This window comes from Eumetopias jubatus, unplaced genomic scaffold (genome assembly GCF_037043125.1).
Source record: "Eumetopias jubatus isolate StellerSeaLion01/CBP00866 unplaced genomic scaffold, mEumJub1_p1.0 scaffold_8, whole genome shotgun sequence".
Taxonomy (NCBI): Eukaryota; Metazoa; Chordata; class Mammalia; order Carnivora; family Otariidae; genus Eumetopias; species Eumetopias jubatus.
In genome coordinates, this window is record NW_028274814.1 from 131,253,726 (window position 1) to 131,274,485 (window position 20,760).

At 54.6% G+C, this 20,760-nt stretch overlaps 1 protein-coding gene across 1 annotated transcript; it reads right to left on the reverse strand.

The window, feature by feature from the left end:
• Positions 1–408: 408 nt before the first annotated feature.
• Positions 409–11,429, reverse strand: PVALB (parvalbumin). The gene is made up of 4 exons (XM_088025741.1): positions 11,369–11,429; positions 9,558–9,690; positions 8,215–8,324; positions 409–485 (listed from the first exon to the last, which is right to left on the reverse strand). The coding sequence occupies exons 1-4, from the start codon at positions 11,427–11,429 to the stop codon at positions 409–411; spliced, it is 381 nt and encodes a 126-aa protein (XP_087881867.1).
• Between the last annotated feature and the right edge of the window lie 9,331 nt (positions 11,430–20,760).

Sequence of the window (20,760 nt, forward strand, 5' to 3'; positions counted from 1 at the left end):
AAGGTCTGGCAAACGGCGCCATAATATTTACTATCTGGCACAGGGGTTGTTGTCCCCCACCATTTCCTGTCCCCCCGCCTGGCACCCGGAGCAGGGCCTGATTCTTGTTCCTTCGTTTCCTGGCTGGGTGGGCTTCGCTCCCCATCTTACTCTCGTTCGTAAAGGGGACGTGATAACGTCTGCTTGCTCAGCTGTTGGGAAGGCCAAATGAGCAAATGTAGAAAGACGCCTGGTCTGTGAGTGTTAGTTTCCCCCGCCCTTGGAGCTCCTCTCCATCTGACACAGGTTGGAGCTTCGAAATGTCCACAAAAATCCTGAGACAAAGACAGGGAGGGTGTGAGCTGCAGAGGGCTGGGGAGGGTGGCCTAAAGAGCAGGCAGCTGACCTGCCCCAAGTTTCCGGCACCATCTATCCCATCAAGTTAGGATCCCACCTCCAGCACGCCCTTCCGTGGAAACTCAGCCTCTGACCCTCAGCTTCCGCGTCTGTCAAATGGGGATAGGGCTCTGGTGAGGAACACAGGAGGTAACTGGATGAGAAGTGCCTGGGGTGCCCGGCCCACAGAGGGAGCGCATCTAAATCAAGTTTCACCATGGACATGCGAGGGACGGTGTTCCTCTGGAGGGACCCAGAGTCCTGCCCTAGCTCTTGAAGGGGCCCCTGGGGTGGGGTGGAGAGGGTCAGAGGATGGGAGGGCTCCGTCCTCCCCTTCCCACAGGAAGCTGAAATTAGCCTAATTAGGTCTGTCCCAGTCCCAGTGCCGTGGGGATTGGACAAATTTAGAAGCTATTGACAGGTGAACCAGCACATGCTGACAGCCCCAAGTGAAACTGAGACAGACATTGAGTCAGCGCTTGGACACGTCTTCCCTTCCCTCTGTCGTGATGACCAGGATGGAGGCACCAGCCCCCTGGTTTATCACCTCGCCTCTAAATAGCTCCTGGGCTGGGTTTCTTATAAATTGGTATTGCAAACAGGGATCACTTTCCCACCCCAGAGAACGGGAGGCAGGGTTATTTGGGGTCAAGCCAGGCGGCCACGAGGAGCAGCGTAAACAGTCCTGGGGGCTCGCTCTGTGCCAGGCACTGCCCTGGGTGTCATCCCATTCCATCTGCACTGACTCTCTTGTCCCCATTTTACCAACAGGGAAACTGAGGCTGCGAGTCACTCAGCCACGAAAATTCTAACTCAGGTGTGGCTCACGTGGGGTGCCTCTCTTTCTCTCTTAGAGGCTGGGGTTCCGACTCCTGCCCTGACCCACAGAAGCAGGAGAGAGGGATCGATGGAGAGGGGATGTCTTTCTGCCCTCCCCACTGCTCCTCGTCACAGGAGGGCAACTCCATAAGGAGCGCTGCTTCCTCTCCCTTTGCTCCATCATATCTAGCTCCACACAAGGCCAGAGTTAGGGAGTGTCTGTCCACTTGCGAATGAAAGCCAGCATCTCGCTAAAGCCCAGAAACCATTTATAACCCGAATGCCTCCGTGAAGCCAGGTGGAGGGGTTGGCAGAGTCAGGAGACACGGGTTCCCTTCCGCCAAGGATTTCCGTGTGGCACAGCACCCACCGGGCCTCAGTTGCCACAGTTCTCAGTGGGGATCACAGACTCTGTCCCCCTGACCTTATGGGGCCGGTGTGAAGACGCAGGGAGACGGGACAAAACGCCATACACCTTAGGGCTCTGCCACCAGGACCGCGGCTGGCCTTGATGGGCTCATCCTGCCTTCCCCGGAAACCAAGTCCCACAGGGGCTGGAGGGCTGGATGACCTCTCCTGCGGTCCCTGTCACTGTCCTCCCATCTTCAACCCCATTTCCTTTCCTTCGAGGACCAGTATTCCACAAGGGTTTCGAGGTGGCTTCTGAGAGAAAGCACACATATCAAGTAGGAGGAAAGGAATCATTTCCAGAACACTCACTTCATGCAAGCAACAACCCCTTGAGGTGGGCATTTTTGTTCCTACTTTGGGATGAGGAGGTGGTTGCCCAGGGAGAGAAAAGGGCTCGGCTGTCCACACCACCGCCTTCTGTGGGTTGGGTGTTCAGCCTGACTTCAGGTGTTTGGGCCCAAGGGCTTACTCCCTCACTCCCGCCCGCCTGCCCTGTTAAATGGGCTGCTTAAGGATAAAAGAGAACAGATTTCACCAGAAGGAAGCAGAAAAGGCAAATGCCTCGAGGCATGTGATTGGAGCAGACCGCAGTGGTTCAGCGATAATTATGACTAAATTTTTTAGCATCAGAAGCAAAAAGCAAACCACAGGCTCTTGGGCTGGAATAGGCTGCAAGCTTTGGAAACAGGACCCATCACTGGAATCAGGTTTCAGGGAACCAATAACAAGGATCTTGTGTGTGTGTGTGTGTGTGTGTGTGTGTGTGTGTGTGTGTGAGAGAGAGAGAGAGAGAGAGAGAGTATGGGTGTGTGTGAGAGTGTGTATGAGAGAGGGTGTGAGAGAGTGTGTGTGAGACTGTATGAATGTGTATGTGTGAGAGAGTGTGTGAGAGTGTGTATGAGAGGTTGTGTATGAGAATGTGCATGTGTGAGAGAGTGGATGTGTATAAGAGTGTGTGTAAGTGTATGTGAGAGTGTGAGTGTGTATAAGTGAGTGTGAGAGAATGTGTGTGAGTGTATGAGAGAGGTTGTATGTGAGAGTGTGCATGTGTGAGAGACTGGATGTGTATGAGAGTGTGTGTGAGTGTATGTGAGAGAGTGTGAGTGTGTATAAGTGAGTGTGAGAGTGTGTGTATGAGAGAGTGTATATGAGTGTGTATGAGAGTGTGTATGAGAGAGTGTGAGTGTATGAGTGTGTGTGAGAGTGTGAGACAGTATGAGAGAGTATGAGTGAGAGAGTGTGTGGGACAGTGTGTGTGAGAGAGTGTGTATGTGAGAGATTGTGTGAGAGTGTGTGGGACAGAGTGTGTGAGAATGTGTATGTGTGAAAGATTGTGAGACAGTGAGAGAGTGTGTATGTGTGAGAGTGTGTGTGGGACAGAGTGTGTGAGAGTGTGTGTGTGAAAGATTGTGAGACAGTGAGAGAGTGTGTATGTGTGAGAGAGTGTGTGTGGGACAGAGTGTGTGAGTGTGTGTGAGACAGTGTGTGAGAAAGTGTATGTGTGAGATTGTGTGTGAGACAGTGTGAGAGTGTGTGTGTGAGAGTGTGTGTGAGTGTGTGTAGGACAGAGTGTGTGAGAGTGTGTGTGTGTGAGACAGTGTGTGAGTGTGTATGTGTGACAGTGTGTATGTGAGAGAGTGTGTATTGGACAGAGTGTGAGAGAGTGTGCATGTATGAGAGAGTGTGTGTATGAGAGAGTGTGAGTGTATGAGTGTGGGGGGCAGTGTGTGAGTGTGTGTGAGGAGTGTGAGACAGTGTGTGTATGCGCATGTGTGTACAGGGTGTGCAGATCGTGTCCATGGCACGGTGGGGAGCAGTGGCACATCCGGAGTCAGAGCGTCAGGGCTTGGAGCGGCCCGGATGCTGGTTAGCTGTGTGATCCTGGGCAAGTTGCCCCACTTCCCGGAGTGTCAGGTTGCACGTCTGTACAGTGAGGGTGTATCTCGTGGAGCTGTCGTGCGGGCTGCACGAGCTCTTAGAGCTAAGGCTGAGGTGCAGTGCCCGGCACACAGGACGTGCCACACGGGTGGTAGCCGCTTGTCCTGTCCGCCTGCACGTTCCACATGGGCAGGCATTGCAAGTGGAGAGCCCGGGCCGGGGACACATCTGTAGGAGACGCAGGGGGCTGGGAGGTGGGGCCTGGCTGGACCTCTGAGCCTCCTTCCTGGCTCTGTGACTGAGTGACCCTGGACACTTAACCCCTCAGTGCCTTGGTGTCCTCATTTGTAGAAGGGGAAGAGTGACGGCACCTACCTTCTAGGATTATTGTAAGGCAGTAGTTCTCAGAGTACGGCCCCCGGGGCATCAGCCCCACCGGGGAACTTGGTGGAAATGTGAACACTTGGGCCCCACTCCAGACCTAAGGAATCAGAAACTGGGGTTCGGGCACAGCCATCTGTGTTGTGAAAAGCCCACCAGTGATTCTGATGTTGGCTCCAGTTTGAGACCCACCAATGGGAAGGGCAGACACTTGAGAAGGAGCCTGTCACTTAGCAGGCTTGCCTGCTATGTGTGCCTGGGTTTTGCGACTGTGGCTGGGGGCGCCTTCCACCCCTGTCCAGCTTCTCTCTCCTTTTCTGCCTTAAAACTCTCCTTTACCAGCTCTGCACCAGCCTCTCAAGGGTGGACTTTGAGAATCAATTGACCACATCTATAAAAGTCTAAGCTTCCTGGAAGTAGTTGCCCCAGAGATGGGAATGCAAAGGGTTATTATTAGAACTCTGTCTTTCTATCCCCTCCCTTCAATCTGGGGTCCTCAAGGACCTGGTAAGCATCACTCACCTTGAGAGGGCAAACAATGGGAGATGAAGGTAGTCCTGCTTCTAGAATCTCCCAGCACCTGCTGCACGCAAGCCCCCAGCCCACACATGTCTCCAGCCTTTGCCTGCAGACCTCCCTACACACCACCCTTCCTCAACACTGCATCCCCAGAGCTGGCCACTCATTCATTCATCAAACTTTCTTTGTGCCCCTACTGTGTGCCAGGCCCTGTTTTGGTGGTGGGGTCAGAACGGAACAAAACAAAGTTCCTGCTTTTGTGGAGCTGGATCACAGTGGGGGAGAGAGAAGCAAGCAGTAAGTCAGTAAATAAAATCGTCTTAGGATAGATGCTCACTGAACTCCAGGAATGAACAGAGCACGCAGCGCCGGGCACGTGCTTTGGATCCAGCAGATGTGAACTCCGATCCTGACCTCGCGTCTTCTGAGACGTGAAGTTTAGGCAAACCCCTAGCCTCTCTGAGCCTCAGTGTCCTCGTCTATAAAATGAGGACAGTAATAGTATCTACCTCAGAGACAGCTAGGAAGATTAGGGGAGTAAAATGCTAAGCACAGTGCCTGACACACAGTGAGTACTCTGTGAAGTTAGATGTTACTGCTATCATTATGCGGGGTGGCACGGGTTCAGCTGGTCCCCTGCCTAGAGGTTTATTCACTGGGGCATCCGTGGAGTCCCGGGCCTGGCAGGGACCCCAGTGATTGGCTAGTGATCTGACTCCTGATTGTAAAGATCAGGCACCTCAAGGTCAGAGGAGGTTCCGTGACTTGGCTAAGGTCCCACCAGGAGTTGAAAGCATCCTCCTGCTGATGGGCAGGGCTCAGAACCTTTTGCCTTTAGAGGAAACAGGCAGGCAAGCAGATTGCCTAAAACAGAACTTCCCGGGGGCCTGCAAAGTCTTCTGCCTCCCATCTCAATACCTATTGGGCACCATCACCCCCATCCTTCCTGGCACCCTCCAGAAAAAGTGCCATGTTTGGGGTGGAGATGGGGAGGGGAAGCATCTGTATCTTCCAACCTCAAAAGTGCACTGGGTGGGGCCCCACTGACTCAGGGGATCTGATCTCGCTGCCCCCCACTTCTCCTGCCCCACTCTGTTTTGTTCTGCACTGACCCCCAGACCTTGCACCAGGTCATCCTGAGCTGGAACTGCGCTGGCAGACAGACCTGGGTGTGCAATCCAGTGTACTTCGGCCTCTAGCACTGCTCTTTCTGCGTTTGCCCCTCCGTCCTCTGTCGTAGGTGGGTGATGCTTGGGCAGGCTTCGACACACGTAACCACCCTGCTAACAATTCTCTCTCTCTACCCACCCCCAGCAAAACAACCTTCTTGTCCCTTTCTAGACATCCCTAAACCTCCCAGCCTTGTGCCTTTGCTGAAACCCACGCCTTGCCCCGCGCTCCCCCAGGAACACCCCCACCCCCTACTCTGGCCAGTGACTTCCTGTCCCCAGCCTCCCATATGCCTGCACACCACGGTCTCTCCCTCTCCAGAAGGCTCCTCCGCACCTTCTTGGTATTGCCATTCCTTTGTATACATATACATAGCACTGTAAGCAACCTGCTGCTAGAATAGAAATAGGATCGTAGCCGCTGTCGGCCGAGTACTTGCAATGTGCTGGGCACTGCGCTCCACATGCATCAGGTCATGGAATCCTCAGAGATGACAGTGAGCCATATGTTGTCATGCCCAGTTTATCAATGAGCAACTGGGGCTCAGGGTTGCTGAGCCGCTGCTCTGGGGCACCCAGCCAGGAAACAGTGCCTCTGGGAGTAGGGTCGAATTCATCTTTACCTCCCTGACAGCCTGGCACAGGCTCGCTACTCAGTAAACGTCTGTTGGATCTGTTGGAAGAGTTGAGTTAGCTCTTTAAGATAGGGGACGGGCAGGGAGGGAGGAAGGGAAGCAGCCTAGGATCTGGCCTGGTTTTCCTTTATCATGAGGTTGCTTGTGAGCAGCCAACCATGCAGACCCCGCCTCCGGCTTGCTTCCCAGCTGTGGAATACTGGCTGCGAATAAAAATGGGAAGCAGGTCTGGAGGTTTGGGATGGGGTCCTAGCGGGAACCCTGGTCCGGGGTGGAGCTGTCCCAGTGGATTGGTGAGGAGGGGGTGTGGGGAGATGTGCCACTCACCACTCACCGGAACCGCCAAGACCAGCCACCCATTTCTCTCCAGCATTTTCTGCTCCGGCTCCTTTAAAATCACCTCCCTCCCTCCCTCAGAGCCGCAGGAGACATAGCTGGCACTGGAAGGCCAGGCGACTTGCTGCATCTGACCTTGCTCGAGTTTCTCCATTTTGGTCACAGGCATAAAACTTTAATAAACTACACCCGCATTCAGAATCCTTTTAACTTTCCCAGAGCAATTTTGTGTCGATAGCCACTTAATTTTCACAATGAGCCCAAGCAGGTCCTAGGATTAAACTGTGCACCTCCTTTGCTGGGCACGGGAACTGGGTGTAGAGAGGCGCCGGGGCCAAGGTCATAGCTGGGGCCAAGGTCATAGCTGGGGAAGTGCAGAGAGGAAGCAGAGCATGGGGGGGCTGGTCTTTACGCTCAGGCAACAGATGTTTATTAAGTGCCTGCTTTGGGGCAGGTGTGGGGTACATATTGGATATAAAAGGATGAAGACAACCTAGTCCCTGTTTTTTAAAAAAATTAGGTAACAGACACATATCATATACAGTGCTGACTCTGTGCCAGGCACTATTCTAAACCCTTTACACATTAACACATCTAATCCTCATGACAATCCCATGAGATAAGATCTATCATTATCCTCAGTTCAGAGATGAGAAAACTGAAGCCCACAGCGGTTACTTGAGTTGCCCAAAGTCACACAGCCAGAAAGTGGTAGGGATTTGAGCCGAGGTCAAGCACCTGTACACAGTTTTCTCTTAGGCTGATGGGAAGGACCATCACGAGATGCGACACAGCTTGCTGGAAAGAGCTATTCTAAATCCCTGCTCGCCCACTTATGTCCTAGCTCTTTCAACAGGCTAAGCACCCCAGCCTCAGTTTGCCCGTGTGCAAAACCGAGATCATTCTCAAGGCTGTTGCGATGCTAAGAAAGATAATGCTGCTGGGGTGTGTTCTGTGAATGTTAGTTCCGAGTGGAGAAGGATGTGGGATGGTGGACTGGCCGTCCACCATCCCCTCACCTGTTCTGAAAGCAAAGCTTGAAAAGCACGTCAGGGCCAGATACTTCTTTTCCTGATTCCCAGCTGACTGCTGGCTGGCTGTTTTTCCTGGCTCTCCTACAATGCGGGAAGGGTCTATTTGGGTGAAGCCCAAACAGGCTTTTGAAACCTGAAGTTGCAGGATCCCAGGACAAGACGCTGAGAAGGATAGAAGATAAGGAATTTCCATCCCTGGAATTTGAGAACATGAGAGCCCCCAGGGTCCTTGGGATCAGTTGGCCTCATCTCCTCGGGTTACGGTTGGGAGATGAGGCCCAGAGAAGGAAAGAAACGGCCCAAGGTTACACAGCCAGTGTGGGGCAGAGCCGGGACCGGAACCCAGCAGAAGTGCAGGCAAAGTTCAGGGAAAATCCCAAATTCTCCTTAATTCCCCTACACAGTAGGGAGGAAAAGAGAGTCTGTTCCTTTTGGGTTGTTCAAATTGAGAAAAAAAAAGATGTACCAGGTGTTTTGTGTGTGTGCCTGGCTTACATGATAGAGCCCTCAGACCTAAAGCATTGCCTTTTCCTTCTAATCCTGGGGAGCGGGGGACCCCTCCTCTCCCTCTCATGGGACAGAGATAGCGCCAAGCTTTTAGCATCCAAACATCCCAAGACCCATGACGTGCCCCGGCCCCAGGTCGGGGCTACTCACCGTCGACCCCAATCTTGCCGTCCCCATCCTTGTCCCCAGCGGCCATCAGCGTCTTGGTTTCTTTCATCGACAGGTCTCTGGCTTCTGGGGAGAAGCCCTTCAGGATGAACCTGGGGAGAAAAGCCAGGGAGGGAGTCAGGCGGAGGTCACCTTGCAGGAACAGCGTCCCGATGGTGGCCCGGCACCTGCACAGCGGCGGCAGGCGACGGGGGGGGGGGGGTGGGGGGGGTGGGGGGCGGCAGGCGGCGGGCCTGTGCGCAGCTGTGCTTTAACGGGTGGGTGTGCAGGGAGCGACAGGCCGTCCTCAGCAAAAGGTCGACCTCACTCCAGGCAGGGCACCTGCATTTGTTTATTTATTCAGCCAACCCGACAAATGCAAAAATGTCTTCTCTGTGCTGGGGCCGTGCTGGAAACCGGGGGCACAGAGAAGGAAGCCACCCGAAAAAATGAGGGGGCCGTCGAGTACTCGGAGAGAGACAACACAGGGTGATGGATGCAATGATAGAAACAGAGAAGGGTGCTCAGAGGATGCATCCATCCCACCTGGAGGGAGAGGAAAAGCTAAGGAGGCTTCCTGGAGAAGGCGATGCCTGGAGGACGAGTAGAAGTCAGCCTGTGTGTGTGTTTGTGCGCGCGCGCGCGCGTGTGTGTAGGTAGAAGGAGAAGGTTCTAAACAAAGGGTACCCTTGCGAGATGGTTTGGGGTGAGACTGGATGGATAGGGAAGTCCCTACGGAAAGGTCTCTCTCCACACCCTCCCCCTTCTCTTTAGGACGAAATTCAAGGCCGTCTTGGCCAGAGAGTAACTTAAGGCACAGCTGGGTGGGCAGACATGAGCCAGGTGCATTTTTCTAGTCATAATCTTCCCCTCCTCTGCTTTGCTCCCAGGACTCCTGACTCCCAAAGTTGGTTCTGCATCCCCCACTTGTCCAGACACTGCTTTAGCTGCACTGGTACAGAAGTCGGGCGGGGGGGGGGGTTGGGATGGTGTCTGCATGATGGTGGATGGTGCCTCTGAGGCAAATGACAAATCAATGAAATAAATACTCAAGCTAGCGCTCCCTGTCTTGCACATGGCATTAGGCATCTAGAAAACCTGCCTCTTCATGTGTATTTAATTATTTAGTAGCATCATCCCATTAGCAATATTAAGTGGCTATAATTTAACCTAGTTAGTTGCACTTTCTGCTGCCGATTTTATTCTTCCGGAAGCAACAGTGGTGAGGCACAGCTATTTTCTGCCAATGGTGCAGAGAGAGGGGCAGATCTGGTGGGCACTCGGAAGCGAGGGTCCCAGCCCCCACTCCCTCTCAGGCTGGGCAGCCCCTGCAGGCCTCAGTTTACCCCAGCTCATCCTCCTCGATGAAGCCGCTCTTGTCTTTATCCAGGATGTGGAACACTTTCTTTACGTCATCCGGGCTCTTTTTCTTCAGGCCAACCATTTGGAAGAACTTTTTGTGGTCGAAGGAGTCGACAGCTGTGGGGGCGGGGTGGAGAGGAATTGGTTAATATGAGGACAGAGATGGGGCAGTAGGGAAGGGCAGGAGAATGGGGTGTCAAAGCATTTGTAGATTGAGCCCCCTGTGCCAGTGCTGGGGGGTGGGGGGTGCCTCTGTGGGAGGGTTGAAGGAGCCCAGACCAGCAGACGGTGCTTGGGCCAAGGTCCCACAGCTAGAAGTAGAAGAGGTAGACTTGCCCCCACTCTCCGCTGTACCCTTCACTGAGAACAGGGCAGCCTTTGAAGGCAGAGGAGCTCCCTGGGCTCCATGAAGGCTTTGGGGTGTTGGGGGTGGGCAGGGGAATTGGAAGTGGTGTGAACATGGTGTGTGCATGTTGGGGGGGTGGCGATCGACCTTTTTTCTCGGCCACACAGATTGTATTGCCAGAAAATCGACCGACACAGGGAAGGCAAGCTTCTCTCAAGGTCATACAGTGGGAGGAGGAGGGGGAGGACCCAGGAACGCTGGCTTTGCCACAGATATCAATTCCAGTGGGAGTTGGGGGAGTGTTGGAAGGCTCCCCAGAATTCCCAGTTAAGTTTCTTCTCAGAGGGAGCAAGCTGGGTCAAGGAGTCATGGGTGGTTATTCCAGCACCCTGGGAGGGTAGCCTCCCAGAGCTTCTTCATACCCTGAGGAGGGGACGCCAAGCAGAGAGGAAATGGGAGGCCCCCTCCCCAATTTTCTGTGTGCTGAGCTCCCTTTCAGGAACACCCGGAAAGGGTACAATGTTAGAATAATATAGGTGTGTGGCAGGGAGGGGTCCTGTTGAGAGTCATGTTCTCCCCTCAGCCTTGAGCTGAGGGAAGGATTGTTCCTCCGTCCACCTCTGACATTAAGGAGGGGGACCAAGACCTGGAGGTGACCTTAGCTCTAATCCCCCTTCTGCTGTGCTAGGTGACCTTGGGCAAGTTTCTGATCCGCTCCCAGCCTCAGTTTCCCCACCTAGGTGAGGGAAGGGAGGAAGCAAGGCAGCTAAGCGCTCAAGTCCAGGGCTGCTCAGAGAGGTTAGACTGACCGCGCCCCTCCCTGGGCCATCTACCGAGGCTGGAAGTTGCAAGCTGAGGATGCTCCCGCAGGGTTGGGCAGAGCAGAATGCCAGCTCTGGGAAGGTCACCGCATTCGTTCGCTCTGGGGTCGGTGGTGGTGGTGGGGGGGGTGCTCTGAGCCCTAGAGAGGGACTTGGACTTCAGGGGAGCCAACCACCGACAGCCGAGAAGAGTCCCGTTCTGAACGGAGGGTCTCCGAAAGGTGCTGCTTGGAGAGGAGATGTGCGCACCCGCACCCCTCCAAGTGCCTTAAAGGGGAAGTATCAAGCACCCACAAGGACCTGGGGGTCCCACTTTGGACCCCGGTCTTTGCCCTTTGTCGGGGACCCCGAGTCCTCACAGCGAGGGCACCCAGCCTTTGGCCCCGACAAGTTTCCGCTGTCGGGCAGAGTACGGGGCCTCCCCACCCGCTCCCCGCGCCAAGTCCCGCTCCCGAGGAGTTTGGGAAATGCCGAGGAGCCCCCTGCTCGGTCCTGCCAGCGCCCCGCAGGATGCTTGGGCAGAGGAGCACTCCGGAGGACTGATCGGCCGCGCGACCCGCGGGGTGCGGGCGGGGGCCAGGGTGGCGGATCGTGGGGAGAGGGCTAGGGAGGGGAGCGCGCTGCTCACCGGTAAAGGCCCCCACTGCCTTCTTGATGTCCTCAGCGTTGAGCAAGTCTGTCATCGACATCCTGCAACTGTTTGAGCGGGCAGAGCAAGTGCGAAAAGATTAAAAAGTGCTTTTCTCATCATTTCTGCTCATATGACCAGCGCTGCAGTGCTGCGCGCCGGGCGCACGCCCGCCGGCCTGGCGCAGAGCCAGGGGGCGCGGGGCTGGGCGCGCAGCCAGAGCCGCTCACTTCCCCCGCGCGGCCCGGGCCCCGCGGGCCTGCAGACCCGCTGCCGCTGCCGCTGCCGCTCCCGCACCGCCCCCGCCGGGGGTCCTCGAGATCCCAGGGGCCGCGGCCAGGGCGCCCGGGGAGGGGGCGACCTCTTGAATTTAGGGGGCGCCCGCGTCACCAGCCGGGGCTGGAGGGGTCGCCTGCCGTCAAGGGCACGCAGGAGGCACCAGCCTGGTGCGGCGCAGCTTCTCAGGTCCGTGCGCCTCGGAGGATGTCCCGCGGCTTTGGGGAGGATCCCGGACCGTCAGGGGCCAGACCTACCCCCTGGTGGGCCCCTCGGCCCTACTCGCGATTCTGTCTCCGCTCCTACCTCAGCCTCCGCTCTTGTCTGTCCCAGATGCAAATTTATGCTGCAAAATCTGAGCGCTGAGGTCTGGAAACCTGACCCACGGGACGCTGGGAGGAGGTGGCACGGAGAGAGGATAGGCGGCTACCCCTCAGGCCCTCTCCCGATGCCCCATCCCACATCTGGCCAGAAATGCACTGAAACCATTTTTCTTTCCTAGTCTGACTTTCCAAAGAACTGTTCTCAGATCTAACTACTTGCTTCCCTGGTCTCCTGAGCCACGGACTATAATGTGGGTCCAGACTCCTGCCCCCACAAAACTTTTGGGAGAGGGTAAGGTGGGAGAGGCTCGCTGAAATCTTTATGCACCCCCTCCCCACTTGGCGACCAGAAGACCCATGTTTGGGGAGAGGTTGGTACCTTCAGACCACACTTTCTAGACAAGCTCAGCAGGTTTTATGGCTTGAACTTCATCTCTGGGAAACGTGACACTTCCTAATCTTAGGCAGACAGAGACCAGTTGCATTCTTTCCCACGGTCTCCCCAGGATTCAGGCTGCAACCAGCTGCCTCTGTAGTTTGCGGAGCAATGGATGGGGAGTCAGGATGCCTGGGTTCTAGATCTGCGGCAGTGCTAAGTCCCTGCGTGACCTTGGGTTATGACCTTCTCCTTTTCTGGTCGACACAGACCAGACCTTGTGTTGATGGTGTTGATGGTCCTTTGCGGTGGGATCTTGAGACTCCAACGGAAGGTGTAGGTAGGTGGGCTGGGGCTGAGTCTGGTGCCCCTTGGTGGGCGGCTGGGGAGAGCTGTCCAGCTGCTTGAGTTCTGGCACACTCGCTGTCAACACTGTCTCCCTCAGCTCAGCCCTGGACGGCTGCCCTTCCTGGAAGCCTTAGGGCGACGCTGCTCAGGCTGCCCCCTCCCTGTGAGTCAGCTCCTTCAGTCCACGGCCCTCCAGCTGGCTTCCAAGGAGCAGAGGCTCTAGCTCCTGACCCGCTGTCTCTTGCTGCACAGCCTTCCAGGGACCCCTCAGCAGCCCCTGTTCTCCTGGCCCCCAGCCAAGCTGTTCATGTGGACGTGCTGGGCTTCTGTGCAATCATTTCCAACCCCCAGGCCCAGCTCATGCCAGGGGCCTAATTGGAGAGTTTGTTTCCCTAGCTGAAGGGTCGTTATGCTATACTGGTGGGAAAACAGGCCAGAGGGGGTCAGTGAATGGTCCAAGGACACACAGCAAGGCAGTGGCAGAGAGGGACCCCCACCTGGGTCTGCTAACTTGGAGTTCAGTGACTCTCGTCCGTGGCGCCCCTCCCCACTGCCCAGGACCCAGCCCTGTCAAGTCCCACCCATCTGAGCCACAGACCATGCCCAAACACTGACCCCCGTGGCAAAGGCAGGAACCTCAACACAGGCCCATCCTCCCTCCTTCCTCCATCTCTCCCTGCTAGAGAAGCCTTCCATCAGCTTGACACCTTCTCTGGGCCAGAGTCCACCCAGCCAGAGCACCAGATGATGTTATTGGGGTTGGCCTGCCAGCCCTCCATACCCCTCCCTCCTCCTCCTCTGCCCACTCATGGGCCTCCTATGATGGCATCACCAGAGTCCACAGATGCCTGGCTCCACCCATCTCGTTGCACAGGTGGGGACCCCGAGGCCCAGCCAGGAGGAGGGATAAGTCCCAGGTCACACCGGTAGTTTGGATGGAGAGCTCAGGAATCTGTACTCTCAGGGCTGGACCACAGCTGCTGACCTTTCAGCACCCCCTCCCAGCCCCATGTCACTGGGGACAGGGGCAAAGTGACTGTCCCTTCCATCTGGCCTCCTCCCCCACTGCATCCAGCCTCCAACCTAGTAGCTGCCACTCACCTTGGGTGTGGATGGAGGCCTGGAACTGCACCGAAAGGCCGGGCCGGTGGGAGGTGCTGCAGGGAAGTGAGCCTGGCGGTGGGATGGCCACCTATATAGGCTTCTGCTCTGGCTATTTTGGGAGGTGGCACTACCCCCGGCCCCCAGCCCCCTCCCCTTCCGGTGTCAGGTACTTCCCAGCTATGGTGCTGGGTATCTGTATCACATTCACCCTCCCTGGGCCCATCAAGCCAGGTCTATTAATAACCCCTGGGCCCCTGCCTCCCTCCGGCACCCAAAATTGAGGCTCAGGCAGGGCTCTCCTCTTCCATGAAGCCTTCCGTGACCACATTAGATGGCAGCACTGTTTCCATCCTCCAAAATCCTGCAAGGAAAGGAAGAGAACAGGCAAGCACATTAATGGAACAGGATCTGTCCTCTGTGCACGGGGCTGGCCTGGGTTCTTATATGTACACTGCCTCCTCGCTACAGCCTTGCTGTGCGCGCCTGGTCACTCTTGCGTGGATGAGGAAACGGCACAGAGACGCTAGGTGTGTTGGGAGTTATCCTCAAAGCCATGAACCTGGAGCTGGGTGTGGGCCCAGCCCTCGCAGGACATGATCTAGTGCGTGGAGATGTGTTCTGTGTGTTTTCTGACAAACCCCTTCCTCTCTTTGCATTCCCATCTGTAAAATAAATTAAGGGCAAACTTTGCTCTGTAGATGGGTTTGGGGGTCTAAGAACCCCCGAAATTATACGCAAAAAGTCACATGGATATGTGCTCTTATGAAGTTAAGGCCCATAGCTTTTATGAGATTTGCAAAGGGATCTCTGGCATGATCTATCTGGCACTGAAGATGACCATCCAAGGGGTCATGCTTGAAAAGCATGAATGAATGAATGAATGAATGAATGAGTGAATGAATGAATGGAACATATATTTATTGAGCATCTACTATGAACACCATGAAAGTTTCTTTTCCTCATTCCCTAACCTTAAAAATAATCTCCAGGGTACTGACATATCTGCAGCGAAGTTCAGTTCTTGATGGTGACATGGGGAGGCCCAGCCTCTACGCAGAGTCTGTTTGGGAGAGAAGCTGCACTAAGTCCCTCGTTGACTACCGGCCCCATGGATGGAAAGAGCAGAGGGTGAGCTGGATGGGGAAGTCGGGGCTAGAGCCTAGATGTGGAGTCCATCCGGGATGTGCTGATGTAGGGGTCCGGACAGGCATGACAGTAATGGCAGCAGGGAGGAGTGAGAGGGAACGTCTTGAGGGAAACTCTCCCAGACTTAGGGGCTGTGTTGATGAACACGATGGACAATCCCAAGTTGACTCTAAGTTTGCAAGCTGGGGTTCACTGGAGGATGGCAACGCTGCTGTGGAGGGCGGTGAGTCTGGGGGAGATGACACAGAGTTGAGAATCCTAGGATGTTAGGGCTGAGAGGGGTTCCATAGTGATCTACTTCAACCTGCTCATGTAAAGATGAAGAAACCAAGGCCAAGGTGACAGACCCAAGTCATGCAGAGAGTGGCGGACCAGCCAAGTCATCGTGTTGGATCTGGGATGCCTGGAGGACATTGTGGTGGAGATGCCCAGAGATCTGCATTCTGGAGAGAGGTTGAGACTGGACACAGAGCTTTGGTGGTCATCAGGGAGGTCAGGGATTTGAGGTCATGGGCATGGCTGAGCTCTGTGAGGCAGGAATGAGACAGAGCCTTAAGGACTGGCCCTTAGGAGGATCCCTGGCTAGTGTCTGGGAAAATAGTCATGCTCATTTGTTGAGCACAGTGTTGAGCACAGTTACACTGCATCATGCTTTTGTCCTTGTACCCCGTTATGAGATAGGCATTGCCTTCCCTATGTTACTAATGAGGGAGCAAGGCTAGGAAAGGTTAGGTGAATTGCCTAAGGTGACTGGCCTAGCAGGGCTAGCACTTAAACCCAGGTCTCTCTGACCCCAAAGCCCTTGCTCCAATCCACTCTAATATCTTGCTTTTTTTTTTTTTTTAAGATTTTATTTATTTGCCAGAGAGAGAAAGAGAAAGAGCACAAGCGGGGGAGGGGGGTGCAGAGGCAGAGGGAGAAGCAGACTCCCAGCTGAGCAAGGAGTCTGATGTGGGACTTGATCTGAGGACCCTTTGATCATGACCTGAGCGGAAGGCAGATGCTTAACGACTGAGGCACCCAGGCGCCCCTACTGTCTTGCTTCCTGATAATAGGAACTGATAGGAGATACATGGTAGAGTCAGAACCCATCATGAGTGAATCCTTGGGAACCAGGATGGCCTTCCTCTCCACCCCCATGTGTCTTCTTCATGTGCCTGTAATTAAGCAGATCTACATGGGATGAGCCATATTGTGAGGGTACGTTCACGGAGAACCTACTGTGTACTCAGTGCTAAATGCACGTTATTTTATTTTGCCCTCATTATGATCCTCAGAGGCTTAAGGAAGTAGACTCTCAGAGAAGTTTAGTGACTTGTCCCAGATCACACAGCTAGGTGTCTCTCTTTCTCAGCTAGACCCTGTACTGCACTGGCCACCTTCTCAGATTGACTGTCCCCTGAGGATTACAAAAATGGCCCTCCCCTGCAGTGCTATAAACTTGCAGGTCTGAGTCCTCTGGGGGAAGGGGTGTCCACTGCTCCAGGATCTTGATCAAAAGTCTCAGAACTGAGTTTCTTTGGCTGTGGTTAGCTTGGTTCGGTCATACGCCATCCCTGAACCGGTCACTACCATTTAGCAAGGGTTGCTTGGGTCTGGGCCACAAAACACCTTCAAGCCTGGAGGGGGCAGAATGTCAACACCGTTGGAGCTACCAGAGGAGGGGGCCTGTGCCTGGACTGAGAGGTAAGGGATTTGGGTGGTCAAAGCCCATGGACTGTTCAGGGATCGAGTCTCGGAGGCAGCCAAGTATGCCAGGCATAAGGGAGGTTTATGCCCTAAGTCCTTGGTGAGTTTGATGACGGTATGCATCAAACTTCTGCGATGATTCATTCTGGGGTCCAAAGTGGTCTTTCTGGACTTGAGATCCCAACCACTTCCTGTCCCGAAAGGCAGCTACTCCCATGCCCTGGGGCCTCTGCTCAGAGGCAGAAGCCCTGCCTGGTGGACTTTCCCCCTCACTTCTGGGTTTCTTACTGTAAATAGCCATGAGGCAGCTGGGTGGGTAAGTGGACATCATATCCCCACGTTGACCCCACCTCTTCTATCTTATGGGTCCTCACAATGTGCCTGGCCTTCAGCTGGACACGTCCGCCTACATGTTCCCAAAGTGGATCCCAATATCCCCTTTTACAGATGGAAAAACCAGGTTTCTGAGATGTCAAGTCACTTGCCCAAGGTCACGTGGCACACCAAAACCAGAGCCTGGTCTCTCTGTCTTCAGCCCCGTTTGCAGTGTCCAGTGCTCTCCCCAAAGCCCGCTCCAGCCTCCCAGCTGGCGGAGGGGGGAGGCCAGTGTGTGTGGGTCAGCAGTCTCTGAGCTGCTCTCTGTCAGGAGACGAGGATTCAGCTGCTCATTTCACTGGTGCTATTGCATTAGTTCACACTATTCCCACCTGCTGTGGCCGGGAACAGGATACAGAGTCCCTCACGTCCAGAGCCCTGGCGGACTGGGCGGACACTGCAGGATCTAATGATATGTATGAGGTCAGCCCTGTGATATGACGTGTATTAACTCGAAGGAATCTCGGCCCCATTCCTGAGAGCTAGATCTTGGGCCTGTGGCCCTGTTTCTCCTCTGGCTTCTCACCTGTACTGAAGTGCAATTTCACCACCGAGACAGAGGCCAAAGGGCAGAGGGTCCTAAGGGTGGTAAGGGCACATAGGCTCCCTACAGTGGCACTGTGTGACCTTGAGCTAGTCGCTTCACCTCTCTGGGCCTCCGTTCCTTCCCTGTGTAGTGATGCTGCAGAGGAAGCTATGGAGGATACCAAATGGATTGTGTCTGAGTAGGGGTCTGGAGGTTGCGATATCCTACACAAATGATTAGGGTGGTTATCATTGTGATGAACTTACCCTCGAGCTTATCCTGCCACTGGACAAGGGGACCCTGGAGGGGCTTTATGGAAAAAACCAGGGAGGAGAACCCCAGTGCCAAGCCCTGACCTTTCCCAGGATGGTCCCCAAGACCAGGATGCAGGTCCTTGCTGGGGAGGTCGGGGTGACAGATACTCGGGGTGGTGGTGGGGGGAGGAACTGCAGCATGTGAGGGTGGGAGGGGCTGCGAGCGGGGTCTCCCCCCCCCCCGAGTGCCATCCTAGATCGGCCTGGGATCTGGAAAATGAGCCAGGGATGAGCCCACGAGCCACGGAGATTGTGGCTCTTGGCCTCCTGGGTGTGTGTCCTTCCCTTGAGGACCCCATCCTGTCTCAGTGATGCTCAGGGGAAATGAGGGAAGAGTTTGGTCCCTCTGTGGGCTGGAGCTACTCAGGGGAGCAGGACACCCCACGGCCATGGCTATGGGCCTTGGAAGACTTGGTGGCAATTGGTAACGGGCAGCCTCTGGGGTTCTCCCTTCTCTCCTTGTGCTGGGTGATGCATGTGGAGAAGCAGAGGACGGTCTGCAGACTTTTTAAGAGCTCTCTTGGCTCCCAGTTACCTACTGACATCAGGGGAGCAGACGATATCAAGTCTTGAGCCCAGCTCAGATCAATACTGCCGGCCGAGGTTACAAAGGCAACGGGTTTTCTCACATTATGTGTTTGTATACGTATGTGTGTGTCTGTGTGTGTGTTATGTGTTTGTATACGTATGTGTGTGTCTGTGTGTGTGTTATGTGTGTGTAACTGTGATATGTGTGTGGTGTGGTGTGTGTGTTTGTGTGTGCTGCGTGTGTGTGTGCGTGCATGCACGTAGGCATGTACGTAGCTGCAGAGGGCAGATGCTGCGTCTCTGTGTGTTTGTGTGGGACTCCGAGCCAGCCCTTCTTCCTGACTTGGGGGGGCCCTGGGGCTCTAACAGTGCACATGTATGCTCTCCAGCATCCAGCATCTTTGTGTCAAAATCAGACAAGTTCTAATGTTCTGAACTCTCCCATAGCCAACAGGAAAAACAAAGGACTCATCTGGAGACATTTATCTGTATCCCAGTATTGTGGGCTGAGTGTGCCCCCCTTCATCTGTGGAAGTCCTAACCTACAGGACCTCAGAATGTGATTGTATTTGGAGACAGGGTCCTTGCGTAGGTGATGAAGTTAACGTAAAGTCACTAGAGTGGGCCTAATCCAATGTGACAGTGTCCTTCCAAGAAGAGGACATGGACATGCACGGCACCGAGGGAGACCACGTGAAGACACGCGAGAAGACAGCCATCTGCAAGCCCAGGAGCCAGGCCTCAGAAGCAATCTCGAACTTGCAGCCTCCAGAGCTGTGAGATCAAATTCTGAGGTCTAAGCCCACCCCCCCCCGCCGCGGTCTGTGGTCCTTTATTGTGGCAGTCCCAGCTGGAGGTGCCGGGGGTTGGGGGTAAGGGTCTCCATTTCCAGAAGCGTGACGCAGAAGCTGGACGTTCTTGTGACAACTCTCTGCGTCCTTTGAAATGGCTTTCCTTTCTTTTAAAGAAAGTTTTATTTAAAAAGCGACATAGACTCTTTAGAGAAGCAAGGGAAACAGAGGGGCTAAGGGGTGGGGGGAGGGGGAGTCCCCAGTAATCCGTCACTACCCGAGTACAGCCATGCCATCATTTCTGGAGGCTTGTGCCTTCTCGCTCCTATGGGCCATACACCTGGGGATCACCCTCGGTGACTCAGCTCGGATGCCACTGCTTACTGGAAGCCCTCCTGGGTTTCTTTACCCTGACCACGTGCCCCTCCTAGCGCCTGCATTTACCTCCATCACTCCTTCAGTAATGGCCCCATTATTCCGCATCTTCCCTGTTTCCAGCTGCCTTTCCAGCTGGGACTTGGAGGCACGAACACCAGCATCCAGCTTTTCTCTTGGAGAGCCTCCAAGGAGAATAAATCAAACTGATGTTTTTATTTTTCGTTGTATGTGGACAGTGGTTGTTCTCTCCAACATTCTTGGACTGCTGCTTATAATGCCATCTAAATCCATTTATTCCCCTGCACTTTAGGGGCAACTGCTGGTGTATAATTAGTCTTTCAGGAACTGTGGCTTCCCCTTGGGGTTCCAGACTCATCCACGGCGCTCTCCCTTCCTCCTGACCTGAAACTGCCGCTCATATTCTGATAAGAGCAGGTGCTCTGGGGAACAGGGAACTGGATATTTGAAACCAGGCTAAGCAAATCTAGAATGTGTGGTCCCCATACATCTTGGCGTCCCTTCAGCCTCTGGGGGGAGGCTTGACATTGGCACCTAGTGTGAAAGTCCTTAGTGACACGACCCGTGTATTTTTTTTAGTATTTTATTTATTTATTTGACAGAGAGAGAGAGAGAGCACAAGCAGGGGGAGCAGCAGGCAGAGGGAGAAGCAGGCCCCGCTGAGAAGGGAGCCGGATGCCGGGCTCCATCCCAGGACCCTGGGATCATGACCTGAGCCAAAGGCAGCCGCTTAACTGACTGAGCCACCCAGGTGTCCCAACGACCCATGTATTTTAAGAAAATGGCCGAACCATTGCTTTTTCTTATCAAATATTTATCGCTTTCATCTTGATTCTGGGTCGGATTCTTTTGGGGAAAAAAAAAAGCTTAAATCACAGAAGCTGAATTGGAAACCCAATGGTTCCCATCTTGCTCCAGGACCGTAGACGAATCCGTAGGTTGGGCTGGAGGGGAAAGCTGAGGTTTGAAGAATGACAATGGTGAGAATCGGGAAATAGACACGTGGGCATAGGGAGGCAGGGAAGGACTGCTGGTTGGGACTACTGGAGGGTGCTCCCTCTCCCTCCCCCTCCCCTCCCGGTACCTGTCCTCTCCCCCTCCCCCTTCTCCCCTCCCCTTTGTCCTTCCCTTTCTCCTCTCTTCCCCTTCCCTAACCCTAACCCTCCATCTCTCTTCCCTCCCTCTCTCACTCCCTCCTCC

Excerpts from the sequence above, each read along its gene's own strand:
- PVALB (XM_088025741.1), bottom strand. The coding sequence starts at position 11,429 with ATGTCGATGACAGACTTGCTCAACGCTGAGGACATCAAGAAGGCAGTG. Across the intron at positions 8,325-9,557 it reads ATCGAGGAGGATGAGCTGGG|GTTCATCCTGAAGGGCTTCT; the intron begins GTAAACTGAGGC and ends TTTTCTCCCCAG. Across the intron at positions 486-8,214 it reads CGGCAAGATTGGGGTCGACG|ACGCGGAAGCTGAGGGTCAG; the intron begins GTGAGTAGCCCC and ends CCCATTTGACAG.